Source organism: Scyliorhinus canicula, chromosome 2 (genome assembly GCF_902713615.1).
Source record: "Scyliorhinus canicula chromosome 2, sScyCan1.1, whole genome shotgun sequence".
Classification (NCBI taxonomy): domain Eukaryota; kingdom Metazoa; phylum Chordata; class Chondrichthyes; order Carcharhiniformes; family Scyliorhinidae; genus Scyliorhinus; species Scyliorhinus canicula.
In genome coordinates, this window is record NC_052147.1 from 185,223,488 (window position 1) to 185,245,003 (window position 21,516).

Below are 21,516 nucleotides of genomic sequence, written 5' to 3' on the forward strand. Positions count from 1 at the left end.
AGGCTATTACTGTCTTCAGTCCATTATCCTGTGACTTTCTCCATCTGGGTGGTACTGTTTCCCACGGTAGCCCCACATTAACCCTTGCTATGAAGAACACCCTTATACTACACTTAGCAGAGAAACCCCATCAAAAAGAACCACTTGGAAATATGGCAGGTGTGATACATGTCTACATTTGACTTGGCAATGGCATTTTGAAACGGCATGCTGTGTGTAGCATCATGTCTATGTTCTACTGCTGAATATACAGTGTGGGCAAGTTTTTAATAGGGGTGGGCATTTTGCTTGACAATATCCTTTGTCTGGCTACTGTTCCTTTAATTGCATCTCTATGGCAAACCAAATCAGCTGCTATGCGGCATTAGAAAAATAACTGCATTTTATCAAACATTTCCTTTTCTAAGTATAGTATTCATGTAAAATATCAGAAGAGAAATTAATGTGTGAATGAGTCAATCTACATTTAAAAAAAGTTTATTATTGGCAATTGAAGGAGACTTTTACAACTAATAGACATTATAAAGATACAACGGTGTTATGAACTCGGTCTACCTTCAACTTTCAAACTGATCGCAAATACAACATATGCATCTATGAAGCAATCTTAACTTTTTTGGTTCAGCACAATCTTTATGTATATTCAATAGTACCAGATACTGGTATAACACTGATATAATTATGAATCTAAATTATACTTTTTCCTTAGCGATTTGACAAAATCAAAATTTTGTTAATTCATTAGCAAGCATCCTCAACAGATATGTAAAATTAAACAAACATTGCCACCATTTCTACGCTGTAAATTACCATTGTAAGTTTAGGAATCAGAAATGGTTTTAAAGGAACACAATTATACACATGTAAAATTAACTCTATATTGTTAAAATCCATGACTTTAACAGTTACTTGAGAGATGCAGTTTGATTTTCAAAAAAAAACACATTGATAACATAGATCAGCGGTACACTCTACCACCCTCACAATATAAATTGCATAAGATGAATATTGGCAAATATACTCAGAATATTGATAAATATGTTTTAAAGCATTAAGGTGTATCCCAATGTAACGAATCTTCAACTGAAAAATGTCATTTGATACAGGTGCAGATAGAAATAGGAAGACTTATTAGATTCTGCATATTACAAACAAGATAGTTATTTGAAATACTGGCAAAGCATGCAGATACTTGTTTGTTATAATTTGTAGAAATACATTAATGAAAAGATTATGCCAGGATTAAATGATCTATCCTTCATTCTAGACAAACAATCATCTTGTGCAGTTTCAAGTAATTGACTAATATTACACTTTAGATGATACATGTCAAACATATCTACATAACCTGGGAGGATAATAAACAACTACAATTACAGTTGGAGATAAATTTGGAAATAAAGTCCATACTAGTTTTGTTTAAAGAACCAGTAAATGAGAAAAGCAAATCTAATATTACTTCAATCAAATTTATGTTTGTACAAAAATAAATGCCCTAGGTAATATTCGGGGTGGATAAGCAATTGTCTTAAATAGAGGAGGTAATCTAGCATCTAGTTACAGACGTGATGACAGGGTGAGTTGTTGTACTGAGTGGGATTGCTTCTGGGCCCTTATTATTTAAGATCTACATAAATAAGCTGGATTCAGAAACTTAATTCAAGTTAATCAAGCTTGTAGATACAACTTAATATTGTGTGGCCTCCAGTCTAATCTGATGATATGATAATAATCTTTTATTGTCACAAGTAGGCTTACATTCACACTGCAAAAGTTAACTCTGGAAGAACCAAAACAATTTTGGAATTGTGCAGAACTAAGGCAAGGGAAATTCAACACAAGTACAAGATTTTAACGTGGGAAGAAAGGAAAGGCGACTAACTGTTCTGTGACATTAAACTGATTAGAGAAAAGTTTGAAAAGAGTTGTAAATGATATTGTACTGAATAGTTACCATATCCAGTTATTGTACCACATTGTCAAATCAGTGGAGAAATCCAAAGACGTTACTCCAAATGTGTTCTACCCTCAGCTCATCCGCTTGCATTAGAAGAATGAATTATGAGAAAAATGTTGAATTTTTCAGTTTCAAATGGACAGAGTAAGAGATGCTCTTACATGGGCATACACAATATTAGCTGGAGTAGTAAAGTGGTGTCAAAGTAAACCATAACATTGCAGTCATTTTCAAAGTCGGGGTCGCAGCCCACGAGTAGGTCGCAGGAGGGTGTCGGGAGGGTCGCGGAGCATCCATAGCGGTGTTCCCGATCGCGGGAATTAACACACAACAGCCAGCTTTTAAATATGCTGGCTGCGAGCGGCTTTAAAAATGCCAGCCACGACCTGCTTTAAAAATGGTGCCCGCTCATCAGTGCGCATGCCCGGAGCCAAGCGAGAAGCAGACGTCCGCGCCATGACACAGGAGAAAGTTTCTTTTTAATTGAATCAGTCTTCCTGCCTGAAGTGAGGCAGAGAACAGGTCATGCGCCTCGAACACTGAGGTCACGTACTCTGGGCACGATTGCGATTCCTCTATTTTGTCAGCAGCAAACAAGCAACAGGACTGAAACATTTTTAATGGATCATTTTGTAATAAGAAAGAGAGGGCCAGACACACAAACAGGCCAGGAGCTCAGAACTAAACCTGCTGGAGTGAGTGGCTCAGGAGAATCCACAATAGGACAAAGCAGCGGTGGGGTGAGCTGGTCAGGAGAGTTCGTAACAGGAAAAAGCAGTGCTGGTGTGAGCTCCAGGACCTCTGATGAATAACCCATATAGAAATGTAACATTGAATTACAAAACAAGTGAGATTGCGAGGACCAAGCAGGCGCACCTGTCACATTAAAGGTAAGCGGAAATGGTGGGTCACGAAGTATGGGCGGCGTGGGTTGAGAAAGTGGACTGGCGTGGGTCGCAATAGTCATCTGGCGTGGGTCCTGAAGGTTGGCCGGTTGATAAAAATGGGTACCCAGAAAATAAGTTTGAAAAACACTGCAGAAAAAGGTTTGATTTTACAATGCACTTCTTTATGCAAAGAGTAATTGCTACCTAAAATGGTCTTCTAGATTAGGCAAAATCACTGTGATAGCGACATTACAGCTACTTATGGAAGAAAGAGTTGGATGAACAAAATAGCTTCCCTCATCTCTCCATTTCTCTAATTTAAGACTAGCTCGAACGGAATAATTCTAACTTTGCCTGTCTGGCCGATGCTAGGTGGGCAGTTAACATTATCCAACTTCTGAGGTTCCACTCTCCTTCTGAAAACTACAATTTTAACCACCACTTTTGAGGCGATGGGAAGGACCCTCACTGGTAACAGGCTTTAAATTAAATGATCGGGCTCAGATGTCTGTTATAACCAGAGGTCAGCACGTGAAGTTGTTTTAGCCTTCCTAACAGAATGACACAACAGGAAGAGGCCCTTCATTGACTCCTGACGTCTGGCATCGGCTTCCACATGCTGACCAGCTCCTACTTCCTTTTGATTTTGGGTGGGAGACAGATGGATCCTATGCAGATGATGCTGGAAGTTAAAATATCCACGGCCTCTAGTTGCTGAGGTGGGATGGTTTGGCACCTGCATCAGTGCCCATCAATGCTCATGCATTAAAATTGGAACTTCAGCCTTCGGTATTGTTTCACAAAATTAAATGTTGTAAAAGATAAATAATCAGTAACTGTTAAGATACAATATTCTAATAAGAAATAATAAATCTTTTAAATACTGATGTGATTTCAGAAGTTAATTTGACAAACAACTTGTATCTAAATATCACTTCTGACAAACAAAATGTCTAAATTATGTCAAATTTGAATTTAACTTTAATACAATTTAGTTGGCTTAGCAGCAAGGTTTGGGCAATTTATAATCCAGTTATTACATCATCCTCCTGGGCAAACATTAAAAAAGTACCAACAAAAAATTTGCCTCATATCAAAATTACTTAATATGTACTATTTTCAGCATATTACTGAAAAATAAACATATAAAAATACACTCTTCCAAGGCTGGGTAAACATAATAGCAAAAGGGAAAGTACAGGAATTTTTAAGTGAATAACAATGGGCAGGTTATTCCTTTAGGTTATTTGCAAAAAAGGGGCCGGATTCTCCGCACCCCAACATCGAAATAGCGTCCGGCGCTGGGGCAGAGAATCCACATCCGCGCATGGAATCGGGACCGGCTCTCGGATTCTCCGGGCCCCGAAAAGCGGTATACTCCGCGTATCCCCTACCTGCGGCTATTGCTGGAGGCCTGCCCGCCATTCTCTGCCCCCGACCAACCAATGGCACGGATCTAATATGGTCCTGCCGTTCGGGATACTTGCGTGGCGGCTGCGGACTCAGTCTGCAGCCGCCATAGTCGGGGATGGACCAATCGGAGGGCAGGAGGTGCATCATACAGGACAGGACTATTTTTCGGTGGGCAGTCAGGGTCGGGCGGGCGGCCAATCGGGGGCACTATTTAGGAGGTCCAGCTCCGCAGTCTGAGTCCACCATGGAGCACGGCGCGGCAGCTGGAAGCCGCCGCCATGCGCATGCGTGGCCTCTGACCCAGACGTGTGGGGGCCCGTATCTGCAGGTAAAGCCGTTGGATTCACGACGAGACCCTGCTAGCCCACTGCAGGGCTATGAATAGATGGCCTTTTCACTCCAGTTTTTCTGGCATGTAAGGTCACAGTTTTTACGACGGCGTGGGGGCATTGTCCCAAAAAAGGAGAATCCAGCCCCAGGTCTTTGGCGCTGCAATTTTAAATCTCCCCTCGGAAAAGTTGCTCATGCAAAATTCCCATTGATGGAAAGATGCTTGGGTTAGATGGTGAGTTTGCGCACATGGCCTGTGACTTTATGATTGCTACTGACGGACCTAAGGAAGTTTGTTTTTTCATGTATCCCAGTATTTGCAATGGGCAGAGCAGCCTTTGGCAGGATTCTGAAAATCCGCCTTCTTTGAGAGTTCAGGAAACTTGAGAGAAGCCTGTTGAGGAGTCCGGAACATTTAGAAAAATGAAAATCGCTTATTGTCACGAGTAGACTTCAATGAAGTTACTGTGAAAAGCCCCTAGTCGCCACATTCCGGCACCTGTTCGGGGAGGCTGTTACGGGAATCGAACTGTGCTGCTGGCCTGCTTTCAAAGCCAGCGATTTAGCCCAGTGTGCTAAACAGCCCCTGACAGCCAAGTGGTAAACGTTTTGACAACTTCAAATGCCATGATTAGATACTATATTATAACACTTGCAAAAACTCCAATCAACGTAGAGTTGCGTTAGAGTACTTTTCACATTGGAAAAGTGCTACTATTAATGATTCAAAAGTGAAGAAAACAGTGCTTGGGACCTGAAATTATTTAAATGTGCACAGTGGTTTAAATTTGTAAAAGAAATTGGACTTACACCTATAACTTAGAGATTCAGAAAATAGATTGCTGTGATACAGCCATGTGGCATAAGTGCAGATGGCCTCCTTCTGTGGCAGGTTTGTAAATCTGCCACAAATGGCGTCCCAGGCACATATTCCAGGTATGTGTCCAACAATTCGCTGATCAAATCAAACAGCACGTTCCTCCGGCTGTTGGTTATAGACAAGAGTATAGACTGCACTCCAGCAGCTCGTGCTTGCAGAACCCAAAACAAAATGTGTACTGTTAGATGCGATTCTGCAATTGGGCAGCACTTGCTGAACAATCATGAATACACCATAGCTAAAGTATGGTTTAAAATAATCTGCCAAGGTTTTAACATAGCTCATTTACGCTTGCTAAAAGCAACATCTAGCCACATGCAGGGACTGTTCCCTGAAAACAAAGGGAATATGTTCAAGCCTTGCACATTTTTGCATTATTTAGAAGAATGGAAGTTTACAACTTCTTGTTGGATTCTCCATGGCAGTGCCTCAGTAAATCAGAGTTGACTTGCTGACCAATCTGCATCCCTTTTCTTCTGTGGTGATTGTTTGAAATTTGGCATTTTTACATTTGTCCTGATGAGGGCAAGATGAAATGTTTTGGTAACATGTCTCTCTTTTCAGCAATATTCAAGATGTTTATTTACTTTTACAACTGAATGACCACTTGACGGGATTTAGGACGGTATTTACTGGCTTTTCACGTTAGCAGGAAATTCCAGTCCCATGCCTGCACATGGGTTTCCTGGTGACGAGGGGTGTTGTCAATGGGAAATCCCAGGATCGGTGATCCCACTGGCGGTCCACCTCTGCTGCTGAAAAACACACGGCGGGTTGGTAGGAAATCCCACCCTTAATTCTTTTTCAACCGCCTGCTGTGTTTCATCGGCTTTTAAAACTCAGCCAAACATTCATAATGGGCTTAGCTGTCACAATCATCACAGCTCCAATGGAGCCTCCTGAAACTGGAAGAGCAGATTTTTGTTTTTTTATTTATGGACACATATCCTGTCAATCAAGGATTTCAGAAGCAGGTGGCTGTTTCCTTTTTAGTTTCCCACTTGGGATTGAGTTTCACCCTTGGTTCACAAATCTCTTGGGGTGCTGTCAACCATGTCTATTTATGGCAGGGTCCTGCCTGCCCACATTGCTGGGGTATGATTTGAACTGCTCAGTCCTGCAATGGAGCAGGTAAGGGCAAGAGTGTTGCCTGTGGACTGGCTATCCACAGCCTTACTCAGCCCTGGCAAAAAACGTCTGCAAGATGGAACAGGAGTGAGAACATTAGCATTGGGCCATGCCTTCCACCTTTATAGAGCTCCAGAGTTGGCCCAATTCGGAGAAAATCTAGGCCATTTTCACCAATGTTACTAGATGCAGCTTGCAACATTTACCGTTCCATTTGAAGGTACAGATGGGAAGAAAAACAAGTAGAAATTCCTTTTTGAGTAAAAATCTTTTTCAAAATTGGACCTTCACAGTTCAGTGCCGATTCTAATTTCAAAAAGAGATTTTATTTTCTTGGAAAAATGTTGGGATAGTTCCATAAAATGTCAAGCAGAATTCAGATTTTGGGTCAACATTAATCATGGGCAATTTTTCTATGCTATTTTCTCAGCAGACTTAAAAAAGAGATGAAAAGAGAATGCAAGCAGAATCAAGTTAAAAATCCACACAACAGAGATATTATCAAATATTGTGGAAGAGAAAAAGCTTTTTTTGGCACTTCAATGGCACTATATGTTTACGATCCAACTGCGAAAATAATTAGTTCCTTAATGTCAGCATCCACTGTCCAGAGGATCAAGAGAGAACACAGTGCCTTCGAGAGTTAGTCCCATTTTGAACCCCTCCTAGAAAATAAAAAAGGAAATGGTTTATAATTACAGCAGATACTTGCTTTGAGCAACAGACACCATTTTAATAAATTAACCACATTCAAATCTCCAAAAATAACCCACATCATTCTGAGCCATGATTGGATTGTTTTGCAATTTGTCAGATTTACTTGGCAAGCCGAGAACGGATCTACTTCAAAGAGAAAAAGGAAGATATAACACAGTAACCATGACATCAATCACTTATGTGTAGGAGCCTAGAAATTCACACAAGAGCTTTGTAACACTGATGCATAAAACAAATGATCACTTCTCAGGGATTTAGACTTCTTGGAATTAGAGGTAGGCACAAACAAAGTGCATTACGAGAGATCATTATGCATAAAAAGTTACTAAGACCAAGCTGTTCCTGTGTTTTCTGGGATCTGAGCCTGGTCCAGCTATTTCGATCAGTGAAAGTGTTACCTAATAGATTCTGATAATTAAAGATTAATTAGTGGTGGGTGTTTTGGGACTATCGAAGCAATCTTTCCAGGTTAGCACAAGAATTAACTGGGTTTCTATTCATTTTTTCATACCTTCTGGACAGCAACTTTGCTGTTTTATGTGAGACTTGGCTTTTGGGCAGTAGGGAGTGGTTTCTGTTGGATTGATAAGCAATTCCTGAGTGAATTAGTGAGAAAGTTCTGTAACATGCTGCAAGCGGATCTCCAGCTGGTCTGCAGGGTGTACATAGTGGTGCCTGTGGCAGTGAAGGCAGCAAACCCTTGAATGTCTGTTTCTCTGTGAATGTTTCCACTGGGCTAGTGGAGACATTAGTAATATTAGTCAGTTTATTTTGCAATTATGTACATAGATGCGATTAATTTGCCAATTGGCAGAAGCAGCAAATAACAGGAGCCTCCTAGGTTCCATTGAATGACAAGACTTCCCAGTTTGGGAGCAGAAAAATCAATTCATCTTCCATCATCAAGATAAATGTTGGCAGACTTAGGGCTGGATTTCTATCACCGAGGCTGGAAACAGCATCGGGTCTGTTACAGTTTCCAAAACCCACCTGACGGGGAACTGACTGCAATTCAGATTTTTGTGGGGGTGATCCCTTAATTGGTATGGAAAGCTGGTGGCAACAGGAATGAAGGTGGGCCTGATGAAGATGTGAACTCATGAAGGAGATGAGGGACGTCCTCTTCCCAGATAATTGTATGTAGCAGGGGCACCTCTTTGTCTAGAATCACGTCCCTCTGTCTCCAATTCCTCTTCCTCTCTTGTCTCCTGCTGCTCCCTGAATGAGCTGCCCTTCCAGGACTTCACCACTCCCTAGAGTCCCATGTTATGGAGCATGCACCAGATCACCACAATGACTGAGGTCCTTGCAGAAGTGTATTGGAGAGCACCGTGCCCAATGCCCTCTGAGTCGAGTGAGTCCGATGTGTTGTCCAGTCTTGGTGAGAAGGGCATCAGTCACCTGGGTGATACACCAGTGTGCAGCCACCTGTGAGATGCGATGGAGGTCCCCACTCTCATAGGGGCTGTTTAGCACAGGGCTAAATTACTGGCTTTGGAAGCAGACCAAGCAGGCCAGCAGCACGGTTCGATTCCCGTAACAGCCTCCCCGAACAGGTGCCGGATGTGGCGACTAGGGGCTTTTCACAGTAACTTCATTTGAAGCCTACTCGTGACAATAAGAGATTTTCATTTTTCATTTCATTTTTCATGGTCACAGATATCTGTGACCATCCGGCTAGAGAGTTGCAATCTCCTTCAGCACTGGTTCTCAATCATATGCCGGTACCTTTCCTTCAGACTGCAGATTGAATGCTCAGGATAGTGTCTCCTGCTCCTTTGTACCTCTGGTCTCTCTCCTCTGGCCTTCTGATGCCTGCTGATCTCCCCTTGCTGTGCAGGCTACTGCTCCTTACCTCCAATTGCCTCAATTTCTGCACCTTCCTGCTGCTCAGGTGGAGTCCAATATTGTCCACTGGACCAGTGCCCATGTGTTCCCTAGAGGGTGACAACTCCCTGAACTGGCAAAGTTCTTAAACCTGACTTTTGTCTCAACTGTGGGCTGCTGCAACTTTGACTTCAAAGTGAAATGTCCCTTAACCTATGATAAGCACGTTACACTTAATCTTTTGAAACTTTTCTGGCCTCCATGTCTCACCCTGAACATGGTCCTCCCTGGCCTTCAGTTGGGCTGAGGCAGACAACTGCTGAATGATGGACGCGCTCCCATGAACATCCAAAGCCTTTCCAGAGACAGGCTTCTAACAAGCTCTTAACGTAAGTTTTTAAAAATAAATTTAGAGTACCAAATTATTTTTTTCCAATTAAGGGGCAATTTTGACGTGGCTAATCCACCTTGCCTGCACATCTTTGGGTTGTGGGGGTGAAACCCACGCAAACACGGGGAGAATGTACAAACTCCACACGGAGTGACCCAGGGCCTGGATCGAACCTGGGACCTCGGCGCCGTGAGGCAGCAGAGATAACCACTGCACCATTGTGCTGCCTCAAACCCTTAACAATGTTAATTGGACTGACGAGGAGCAGGGGCAAGTTCACATGCTATGCTGTCTTCATGAAGATCGGTAATGCCGGAAATGGAGGCAAGACATTGGCAGGCTCACTGTCAGCACCATTTTTTCCTAGCTGATTGCCTCCAGTCTGGCCTGATTCAGGTCTCGAACACTTGTTTTTCCTGCCAATTTTTTTCTGTGAATACCTGCCCCATGTTCTTTCTGCCTCACTGGCCTATGCTTAATAAGGTAGGATATTAATGGTGTAAACTGAAGTGTTTGTAGACCTGCCGTTTCCTCTTTAAAAGATTAATCTCACAGAGCACTAGTTTTGCATGTTTGTTAAGCCTTGATGCTTTTTGTGCTGGAGTTTATTCATCACTTGATCATGTACGGAGGAATAAGTGGAAGAAGAATCATTCAGCCTATTCTTACAGAGTTCTTGGCAGCTAATTTTACAGCAACATTGGCAGTCCAGCAGATTGTTTCTGGAATGGTGTGTGGCAGGAGGAAGTCCAAAGAAACAGGAAGGGGAGGAAATGATTCTCAAAATAGTGTGTAGTCATTTAACATCATGTGCATCACCTAATTTAACTGCTCAGCAAAATTGCTTACAAATATATTTTTCAAATATTAATTAATACTGCAACAATATGAAGAAAAAGTCAACAGTCATATCTTACATGTTAATGAGCAGGAACAATTTTGCATGTGGCATGTTGTTTTCTGTGCAAACATAGGCTGGAGAGAAACACGGATGCTACCCAAAACAGATAATTATGTTGTGGAAGTTTCAAACAACAATATCGCCAAAGCACCGAAGTTGCAATTAACTGTGAACTGCTTGTCAAAATAACTGAAGGACACACTTAGCAGAGGCAAAATTAAATAGTTCTCGAGTGACTGTGTGGAGTTTGCACTTTCTCCCCGTGTCTGTGTGGGTTTCCTCCGGGTGCTCCGGTTTCCTCCCACAATCCAAAGTCGTGCAGGTTAGGTGGATTGGTCATGCTAAATTGCCACTTAGTTTCCAAAAGGCTAGGTGGGGTTATTAGGATACAGGGACAGGGTGGAGGCATAAGGTGCTCTTTCCAAGGGCCGGTCCAGACCTAATGGGTCGAATGGCCTCCTTCTGCACTGTAAATTCTGTGATTCTATGAAGAGGACGAACAGGAATCATTTCGGAAATAGCTGGATGCTGTAATGGGTTGTTTTTGGAGCAGAGTGAAGTGAAATAGACCAAAGGGTCTTGGTTCTCCAAATCTATATTAGGGGCTTTAGCGATAATTCTTTGTTTCTTGTCAGAGGCATTATAAGCAACATAAGTAGAATTAATCACATGCAAAATCACAACCAGCATACAAGTAAATGTGTAATAATTCAAAATACAATGTACCAACCATCGCTGACGCTGCTAGGCAGAAAGGCAGGCATGATAAAAGGATAAACAATTATTACAACACAAGTCTGCAAAGACTGTAAAATATTAATACTACAGAAATAAAACTACACTTTTAGCTTATTGAAAATAATCAGAACTCATCATAATACTTCAGTTTACAAATAAAGAGCTAGCCTTTGAGGAGGTCTCCTGATATCTAATTATGAAAGAATAATATAAACCTGCACAGCTTAAAGTGCAGTCCTCATCATCAGTGCACTTCTTAAAACCAGACATCCTTTGTACGTACCTCTACAAACAAAAGTGGGATTTCGGAGATACTATATGCAAAAATCACCCAGGAACAGTGCATCTTTAAGAAATTTATACTATATATGCGCAAAAGCAATCTCCAGAATCTCGCTGCTTAAAAAAAGATTTTGACTGAAATTTTCTGGTTGTGCCATGTTGGGACCTGCCGTGGGGATGCAATGGACCAGCCAAAGGTCCATTGACTTTTGTCGGGACCCGAAAATCCCAGCCTTATTCAAAAAGCACCTTTTAATTGACTTCATGTCAAAAAGCCCATCTAAGCTAACCCCATTTGCTGCATTTGGCCCATTTCCCTTTAAACCTTTCCTATGTATCTATCCAAAGTAAAATCATAATCTGTCCAAAATATTACATAAGCACGTAAAGAAACAATTTTAGATTTCTGCTTAACAGAATTTAACCAACAGGTAATATTATTGAAACAAATATAGTTTTTTTTTAAAAAGTTTCAGGCCACATTAGACCAGAAGCAGAGAAGTAAAATGAGCATGAGGGAGTTGTGTGTGCACAAGTGGAATGTACTTTTAAAAGAATGAGAAATATTATTCTTACAAGGGTATATAACACTTTTCCTTATTAATTAAACATCAACATGTACATATACAGGGAAGCAGGAATAATGAAGTGTAGAAACTAATGGTGGGACAATTATTATAACACAGCTGTAACAAAGCTGAGCTATCAGTTATTATTCTTAGCTGTCAAAACAAATAAGCATGCAAATTCATTCAGGCAGCTACTTTGCGAATAACCTTGAGAGGAAGTCAGCTTATATTAAGCCCATGTACCAGCCACTGCAAGAGTAGAGTGAAATCAAACTTCTCCTCATAGGTGATCCTACTTGGGACTGAAAAATGTTTACACTTTGCTTTAGATAATACTTTCTCCCTATCCCCACACTTTCTCCCTCTCCCCACAAGATAGCAGGGTAGCTGGATTGGCCACGCTAAATTGCCCCTTAATTGGGGAAAAAAATGAATTGGGTACTTTAAATTAAAAATAAAGATAATACTTTCTCCTAAACATGCCAGCCAGCAGATATTGCAGTTTGGCCAGTATTATATTATGGGGGATGAGTCTGCAAATATTTCCTGCGAATACTTAGTTGGCAAACTAAACAGAAAGTTTAGCTTCAGCGCTGAAGCACAATATAAGAGGGCTCATTTCTATGTCCATCACACCCCTGTGTGTCCTAATGCAGGGTATAAAGGACTGTGAAAATAGGTGGAAATCAGTTTGCCTGATTTGCACCAGTAGGTATTTCATACTTAGCTGTGGACTATGTTTGAAAGCGAGTGGGAATTTATTACCTACATCAGCCTCCCAATGATCACAGGATCCATCCTCTCAGGGTTGAATCAGCAGAATCATCGACTGGAAGGACACCTCCAACTACAATGGTGCACTGGGCAAGCAGAGACAGTTGTCTTCTGAAACTTGTGACACTGACCTTTTCTTTGTCCTTTAAATGAGACCGACAGACAATTTTCTTCTCCCGACATTGTTTTCTACCTAAGATTGCATGTGGTGCTGTGAATAATTATGCAGACCAGATTAGACACATTCAGTTTTGCTGATATCCGGATACGTTTGGTGACATTCTCATCAGTGCTCAAGTTTTAAGTGAGGATGAAAATTGTCCCTCTGTGGTGATTGGGGTAGTGAGTTTTTGCATCCTTTTTGCCACGATAGCGACAAAGAGAATACAAGTGGTTGCACATTTTGTGCTGAATTTCAAGAAGATCAAAGACTTTAAAATGCAAAACAACATTGGAAAATGGCAGCTGTTGTCTGTTTTGGTCATCGGGTGCGATCCAAAAGATTCAACGTTTAATTGGGAATTGCAAGAAGCTGTAATATATTGATTGGCGTAATTACTTTTCATCAACATTTGTGGTTGAGATTTGTAGTAGCTATTCCCGGGGAGGAGCAATGGTAGACAAACAGAGATACAGGTAATATACTTTCAGGCAATGGAATGTTTAGAAGTCATAAAATTAGCCCAAACCAAGTAACAGACATTCTTCAAACCTACATTTCATACACATCCACATGGCTGTCATTTTCCTTTTAAATGGTCAGTTCATGCTTATCTCCCACCACCTGCCCATGCCCAGTGCTCTTAATTAGATACCGAACTCGTCTTTGGCTAATTAGTGGCTGATACTTTAAAAATTGCATTGTATCAATAACACTGATGCAGTGCAGGATCAGAATCCACAAACGTCTTGGTGTTGGATTACACTGAAATTAAAATTTCTCCCTTTGTGCTGTAGAATGCTAAATATTTTTTCATGATGGAGCAATGTAGCAATTCAAATTACAACACGACAATTCTATATTGCTTCCCCCCTCCACAGTTTCCAACAGGTTCCCACATACTGTGAAGTTTAAATTCTAAAGTGTATGGCATTTGGCCTCGACAGGATTCATGCCTGAATTCAGCACGATTGAGAGGAGTCCAGGGTAGGCCACAGGCCCAGGTGGATCTGACCCCTAACCCAGTGGTCTTTGTATTTGGGCAGGAAGGGAGGAGAGGCTCCCCTATTCCTCCTGGCCCTCGAACAGTGCTGTAAAGGCACTTACTTTCTTCCTGATGGCATACCATCACCTACCTGGTTTCTTTAAGGTTTAAGAAAACTGTCTGACCACAGATAAACCTGTAAAACAATCAAATCAGAGCTTGGTAGCTGCATTAAAATATTCAAATTCTCAACTTCTCTCCTGGTAGCTGGTTAGCTGCTCGAACATAGGAGGAGGAGTAAGCCATTCAGCCCCTCAAGCCTGCTCCGCTATTCAATACAATCATGACTGATCATCTACTTCAATGCCGTGACCCTACACTGTACCCATATCCCTTTATATCATTGTGATTTAGAAATATCAATCTCTGTCTTCAACATACCCAATGGCTGCACTTCCACAGCCCTCTAAGGTAAAAAATTCTAAAGATTCACAACCCTCTTGAGTAGGAACATTTCCCATAATCTCGGTCCTAAGTGAATTCCCTCTTATTTTGAAATTGTGCCCACTGGTTATAGACTCTCCAGCCAGGGGGAACATCATACCTGCATCTACCTTGTTTATCCCTTTAAGTATTTTGTCGGCTTCAACGAGATCACTTCACATTCTTCAAAACTCCAGAGAATACTCCAAAATCTCTCTTCATAGGCCTGTCCGACCATCCTGGGAAGAAGTCTGATGAACCTTCACTGCATCCCTTCCAAGGCAATAAATTCCTTCCTACGATGAGGGAACCTAAACTGCACACAATGCTCCGGTTGCCAGTCTAACCATGGTTCTATACAATTGAAGGAAGACTTTGCTGCTCTTTGTGCCACCTCCATGAAACTCAGAAGTCAGTGGGTTGAAATTGGGATTAGGACTTTGAAAACTTTTAATCTCTGATCCGACCTCAACCCACCTACCTTTGGACGCTAGAATTCATCTCAGTGTCTCCAAATCACTGTTAAACATAACATGGTATTCATATTTGAAATTATTATATTGTAACTATGTTTAAAGAAGTATGATTCTATGGCATAAATATTCTATAGGTACCAGTCTAGACCAATGGGGAGCAATTATGGACCAATAGACCGGAGTTTTATTGCTGGTCTTATGTCACACTATGACTAGACTTTATTTGGGGGTGTGGAGCTTAATGACTAAATGTCAGTGTTCCCCATCATATTGCCACTGAAAGTGACTGCAACCTCAGGATGTCAGGTATACGCGGATTAGCACAGAAATCCGCAATTCAGTGGACTGAAGTTAGAGTCCGTTCAACGGTGCATTTAGCGGGATGTTCTTGGAGGCTGCAGCAGCGAGAAACATCCTGCTATCCAGCGGCATTTTGCTGTTTTTTTTTTACTTAGAGTGATTCCTTGTAGGAAAGGTTCCTTGCAGATTGGGACACCATTTTGTCCAGCAGTCCCAATCTTCCCCCCACCCCCTCGCCCTTTGACGCCCCCTGCTTTTTTGATTTCCCCCCCCCCCCCCCAATTCTGACCCCCCTCCCACTCCCCAACTACGGGGCTGCCCCCAGACCATCCCTTCTATGTGGTAAGGCCTCCATGCCAGACCAGCCCCTGGCAATGCCAACCTGGCACCTGCTCACCCTGGAACTACCAGCCTGGCACCCTGGCAGTCCTACTAGGGCACCGTCAGGGTGGCACTGCCAGAGTGCCAGGCTGGTAGTGCCCAGATGACAGGGAGAGTGCCAGGTTGCCACCCTGCCCCGTCCCCGACCACATGGAGTCTCCAATGGCCTGGAACAACACCCTAGGTGCCATTGTACCTCAGTGGGCTAGACAGCTGGTTTGTGATGCAGAACAAGGCCAGCAGCGCGGGCTCAATTCCTGTACCAGCTACCGAACAGGCGTAGGAATGTGGCGATTCGGGGCTTTTCACAATAACTTCATACTTATCACAAAAGAAGGTTATTATTATTATTATGCCTGATCCATGTCTGTGCAACAGGGTTGCTGAATCACGCCCTAATCTTTCACCTAGGCTTCTAACGCAGGCTGCACTTCCCTCCCTGGAGTCAGTATTTATTGAAATCAATGAAAATGACAACTTTCCTGCCGCACATTGATGTTACAAACCCTTTAAAAATGACAAGTTGATGAAGAACAGAACTGGCCATGAAAAATAATTCTTACATTCGTGGGATTGATACCAGGTGATTCATTAACAGTTTTTTAAACTTTGTTTTTAAACTTTAACATTTTTTCCTCAATATTTTAGCTTTTACCTTCAATGCATGTGTGTGTTCAAAAATGTATTCCTGCCATGTAAACATTTTAAAACATAATTTCATTTTAGGGTTTTTTGTTTCCTGGTTGGGTTCCAATGAAAATCTTTGAACATAGTTGGCAGTTTGGATGACCTGATGTCATTACTGCAGCTTCACGTTGTGAATGCTGAGTGCTACAGTCAATTGGAGTATCACTGCACAGTGATAGAGGTGAAATTCTCACCAGAGGGATGGCTGGAAATAAGCAGTGAGCCTCCAGCCTTCGCCACTGACCGCAGACTCTGAGCCATCGGAAAGAATACAATTGGAAAGGAACCTTTCAAATTTTACTCTCCAGCACTAATTACTTAACGATGAAAATACCTCCTTGAGCTCGCCTCATACAGTCTCTCTAATCTGGTACATGAGCAATTCTTCACCCAAAATACAGTCTATATTTTATGTAGGTGTGAAGACATGCATTTTGCAATCACACACTAGATGCTGCAATTCCCTTTTAGTAAGACTACATGCTTCTTAAAAATTCAGAACATTCATTCATTTTCTCACAATTTACATCTTAAAGGTCACATGTCCATTGTTATTATTATGAAATATGTGCATGTTTTATTTCTCTGCTCCAGGTACTGGACCGATTCTTCTTACAAAAAAAAAGGTTCAAAGTTGAATTGCTGATTTGCATGCAGTCTATCATGGATTTGTAATAAGTGTTGACATGTAATCATAACTGCCCACACTCTGGAGTATTTGAACTGGTCACATTTAAGAGCTGCAGAACATAAATAGGTCCTCTTGCTAGTTTTGACTCCAGATCTGAATTTTGACTTGCAAAATTATACTCTGAATGACTAAAATAAAAATATGAATTGTTCAATGCATGACGACATCAGTTACCTGCATTTCATCCAGTTTGGATTGAATGTCCGGTGGAAAGTCTCCCCCGCCCGAGATGAAAGGGTCAAATGGCTCAGCACCAAAAATATCTTTTCCTGGAAAGGATATAATAAAAAATAATTTCAGTCCTTGCAAAACCAAATGAAGTCATCATATATCATGGAGAAATTCATAATTACCATAACATTTGCTGATCAAACTTACTAATTTGTTCTGTAGTAAACAATGAATATTTTGGACTAACTGCTGACACTAACTTTGGAAACCCTCCTGCTGGTTTTTCTATGCAAAATGTTGCAAAACTAAATTACTTTTGAAGTCTAATTTGACTCAACCATGGAAGATGTATAATTCACGTAAACACTCAGTATATGCAACCAGTCCAGAAAGAAACTTTGTTCCATTAATAATCTCAGCAATTTATGTCAATTATCATAATCCAATAACTTGTATTTCACTGCAAACATATACATCATTCCAAAACCATTCAGGCTGATGAGACAAAAATAAGTATTTCAAATAATTGAAAAGTACAAAAGGAGGACTGGATGTTAATGCAGTTTTGAAGCAAAACTCACTGGTCTCAGAAGATCTAACAGGTAAAGGAGGAAGTTCTGTGCCATTACTGGATGGTGTAGGTAAAAGGGGCGATGCTGGTGAAAATGGAACCATGTCAAATAGATCTGTGCTTGGAGATTGAGGTGCGATTCCTCTCTAAAATGCAAGTGAAGCAAGACATAAGCAGAGACGTAAAATAATGATCACTACCAATACAGTGGATTTTATTTTGGGTAAATATGTAATTAATATTTAATACTTTATGACCAAAATAGCATGCTGTAAGCTTTTGCTATGGCAGTACTAAACACAAAACACAACTCCAATAAAAACATTCTTCACCTTGTTGGATGAAATAAAATGCACAGGAGTGATGCAGCATTGTTTGGGTATAGAGTAAAAATGATAGAAATTTTCACTTAAAGTTGTTTTCATTTTGTATTTCAGAAATATCCTGAGGAAGACTTGGTTCTTATTTGTGAATCTAAATTAATCAGTATAGCTTCCTTCTTTATAAAGGGAGATTGAATTTCTCGCCTTTTACCCCTAAAACAGTCAATCCAGTTTAGCTTTCCCATGCCACTCTGTGTAAGGCTCACAATAGCTTTTTCTTTCATTAATTATGTGTTGAAGGTCCATAGGAAGGTTGAAGGTAGGATTTTTCCCAACGGCTTTCAAAGCCCTTACCTCAGGGTCTTGTGGGTCACAGGCCTGCACTGTCTGTGCGGAGTCTGCACATCCTCCCCGTGTGTGCGTGGGTTTCCTCCGGGTGCTCCGGTTTCCTCCCACAGTCCAAAGATGTGCAAGTTAGGTGGATTGGACATGATAAATTGCCCTTAGTGTCCAAAATTGCCCTTAGTGTTGGGTGGGGTTACTGGGTTATGGGGATAGGGTGAAGGTATTAACCTTGGGTAGGGTGCTCTTTCCAGGAGCCGGTGCAGACTCGATGGGCTGAATGGTCTCCTTCTGCACTGTAAATTCTATGAATTCTAAGTGAGGAACAGTCACCCAGCAGTGATTTTCCCTGAATTGGTCAATTAGTAACCATCAGACATAACACTGTCAGATCAAGGACAGTGGGCAGGCGTTCAACACTGGAGGATCAATAGGTGGCTCTCCAGAACTGAAGGCGCAGCAGCTTGCAGTTCTGATGGCAAATTCAGAACAAGAGGATTGAATATTAAATTTGGAGCGATACCTGTGAAAAGTGAAATCAGGTCGTACTTGTTCACACATAGAGCATTATCAATCTGGAACTCTCCTCAAATGGCTGTGGACGTTGAGTCAGATTTAAAACTGAAAGATGCATGGAAATTTTAAGGAAAGCATGTAAATGATAAAAATGGGTAAATAATGTCAAGGAATGTCCACACAGACTCTTACAAATTTTTACAGATGCACGATAGAAAGCATCCTTTCTGACTGCATCACAGCCTGGTATGGAAACTGCTCGGCCCAAGACCGTAAGAAACTACAGAGAGTCATTGACACAGCCCAGTCCATCACGCGACACTGCCTCCCATCCATTCACTCTGACGACACCTCCTGCTGCCTTGGGAAAGCAGGCAGCATAATCAAAGGCCCCTTCAACCTGGGTCATTCTCTCTTCCAACCTCTGCCATCGGGCAGGAGATACAAAAGTCTGAGAACACGCACTAACATATTCAAAAACAGCTTCCACCCCGCTATTCCCAGACTCCTGAATGACCCTCTTATGGACTGAACTGATCTCTCCACACATCTTCTCCACTGAGCAGCACTGCACTCCGTATGCTTCACCCAATGCCTTTGTTTATGTATTTATTTTGTGTCCTATGTTTTCTCATGGAATGATCTGTCTGGACTGTATGCATTACAATACTTTTCACTGTACTTTATATATGTAATAATAAACCCAAATATATATCAATAATGATCTGTGTGAAAGCAAGCACAGATTATAGGGGAAAAAAAAACCCTCAGCAATGTTCCATATTTAGGGAAAGACTTTTGAGAAATAGAAGATATTTAACCTCAATATCGTTCCATATAATTGTAGTTTTACAGAATATATCTCGACATACAATCATGATTTCATTTTTATTCAATTCTGCAATTTCCCAGAGCAGCAACACTTTGCAATGCAGATGACTTTCAGGTACGAGAGCGAGATGGTCTAAACTGCAAAGTTATTGTTGCTTTACCTCTTTATTGATTTACAAGAGATGTACTTCTAGAAGACTGAATTTAAAAAAAAAATCGAACATTTCTCATTTTAATTTCAGTGATGGAGAAATATCAGGAAGGCCATTACAACATGAAGATTGTTTTCATAAATTTAGTGAAGGCTTATGACTGGTTGCCTAGGAAGAGAACCTGGAGATATGCCAGAATTGGTGGAGTTCCTAAGGAGTATGTGTGACGATTACAGGACATGTATAAGGAATGCCAGACAAGAGCAAATAGCAACGTGGGGAAGAGTGAGAGGTTTAAAGCCAAAGTTGGATTGTGCCAAGAATGGCCACTTAACACCCACATCTTTCTGATCACCATGGATGTTCTACCTCAGCAAGTTAGACAAGAAGTGGCACAGTCAATGATGCTTTCAGATGACATGATGTGGTCAGAATGATGAGAACATAAACTGAGTATCTGGAAACTGGAGAAAACACTCAAAGGCAGAGGGATGAAGATCAGTAGATCTAATATATATGGGCAGTGAGTTTGAGTCCAGGGAAGAGAAACAGAGGCAAGATGTAAAGATTTGTGTAAAGACTTCAAGAAAGTAAGTAATTTCAAGTACATGGGTTGAGGTTGCAGAATTAGCTGTTTGGAATAAGTGGAAAAAATGCAGTGGCGTGTTACAAGATAGGACAGAATCTCTGAAACTGAAAGGAAGAATCAACAAGACAGTTCTGAGAATGGGCAGCACGGTAGCACAGTGGTTAGCACTGTTGCTTCACAGCGCCAGGGTCCCAGGTTCGAATCCTGGCTTCGGTCACTGTCAGTGTGGAGTCTGCACGTTCTCCTGTGTTGACGTGGGTTTCCTCCGGGCGCTCCCGTTTCCTCCCACAAGACCCCAAAAATGTTGAATTGGGCATTCTGAATTCTCCCTCAGTGTACCGAACTCGGTAATTGTAATGTGGCTACTCGGAGATTTTCACAGTAACGCCACTGCAGTGTTAATGTAAGCCGACTTGTGACAATAAAGATTATTATTATTATTAGATTACCCTAGTAAAGTAATGCAGAAACTTGGGAAACATCAAGAGGAACAAAGACTGAATACTAATGATCTGAAGGTGCTGAGATGGATGTGTAGAATGAAGACCAAGTAACAAATACATCGGGGACGGAGAATCTGTGAAGACTGTGGGAACATCAAAGAAAATAGCCAAGGTAAGATTGAAATAGCGTGACCATCTGTTGCAGAGAGAGAATGGAAATATGGTGAGGCACAAAACAGCCAGGAAGGAGCTGTTGTATCCAGTCGTGGCCCAGGAAATTGGGGCCATCACCACGATCAGGGGCAAACAAGCAGGCCGATGCCCATAGACCACTGGGGTCACCGTGGTCCCCCGCTCTGACCAGCGGTTCTCAGTTGTACGTGGCCTACCGAGCCTCGGTGTCCCATAATGGCAGGGGATGCATTCTCATCGTGACCCTCTTAAAAGTGTGCCTTCTGACAACTGAGAAGGCGGCATCTGTGTCTAACTCCACTAGCAATGGGTGGCCATTGACCTGAACCATGATCTAATGGGGGCGGCCTTGGGCGATGCAATGCAGTTCAACTGCAGGCAATCATTGTGGGCTCTTCCACAAAATGTGTGGAACCAGGACAGACAGCC

General features: G+C 41.7%; 1 protein-coding gene across 11 annotated transcripts in view; it reads right to left on the bottom strand.

The window, feature by feature from the left end:
* Positions 1–461: 461 nt before the first annotated feature.
* Positions 462–21,516, bottom strand: part of gulp1b (GULP PTB domain containing engulfment adaptor 1b) — a 530,845-nt gene continuing 509,790 nt past the window's right edge. For 9 of the 11 annotated variants that reach the window (XM_038789197.1, XM_038789195.1, XM_038789190.1 and 6 more), the window contains 3 exons: positions 17,710–17,845; positions 17,132–17,226; positions 462–7,260 (listed from right to left, as the gene is read on the bottom strand). In XM_038789197.1, the coding sequence (XP_038645125.1) occupies positions 7,189–7,260; positions 17,132–17,226; positions 17,710–17,845 (303 nt within the window). In that variant the 3' untranslated portion in view covers positions 462–7,188. Of the gene's footprint in view, positions 7,261–11,161; positions 11,173–17,131; positions 17,227–17,709; positions 17,846–21,516 lie in introns of all 11 variants that reach the window. The other 2 variants (XM_038789196.1, XM_038789198.1) reach the window with 1 other exon arrangement.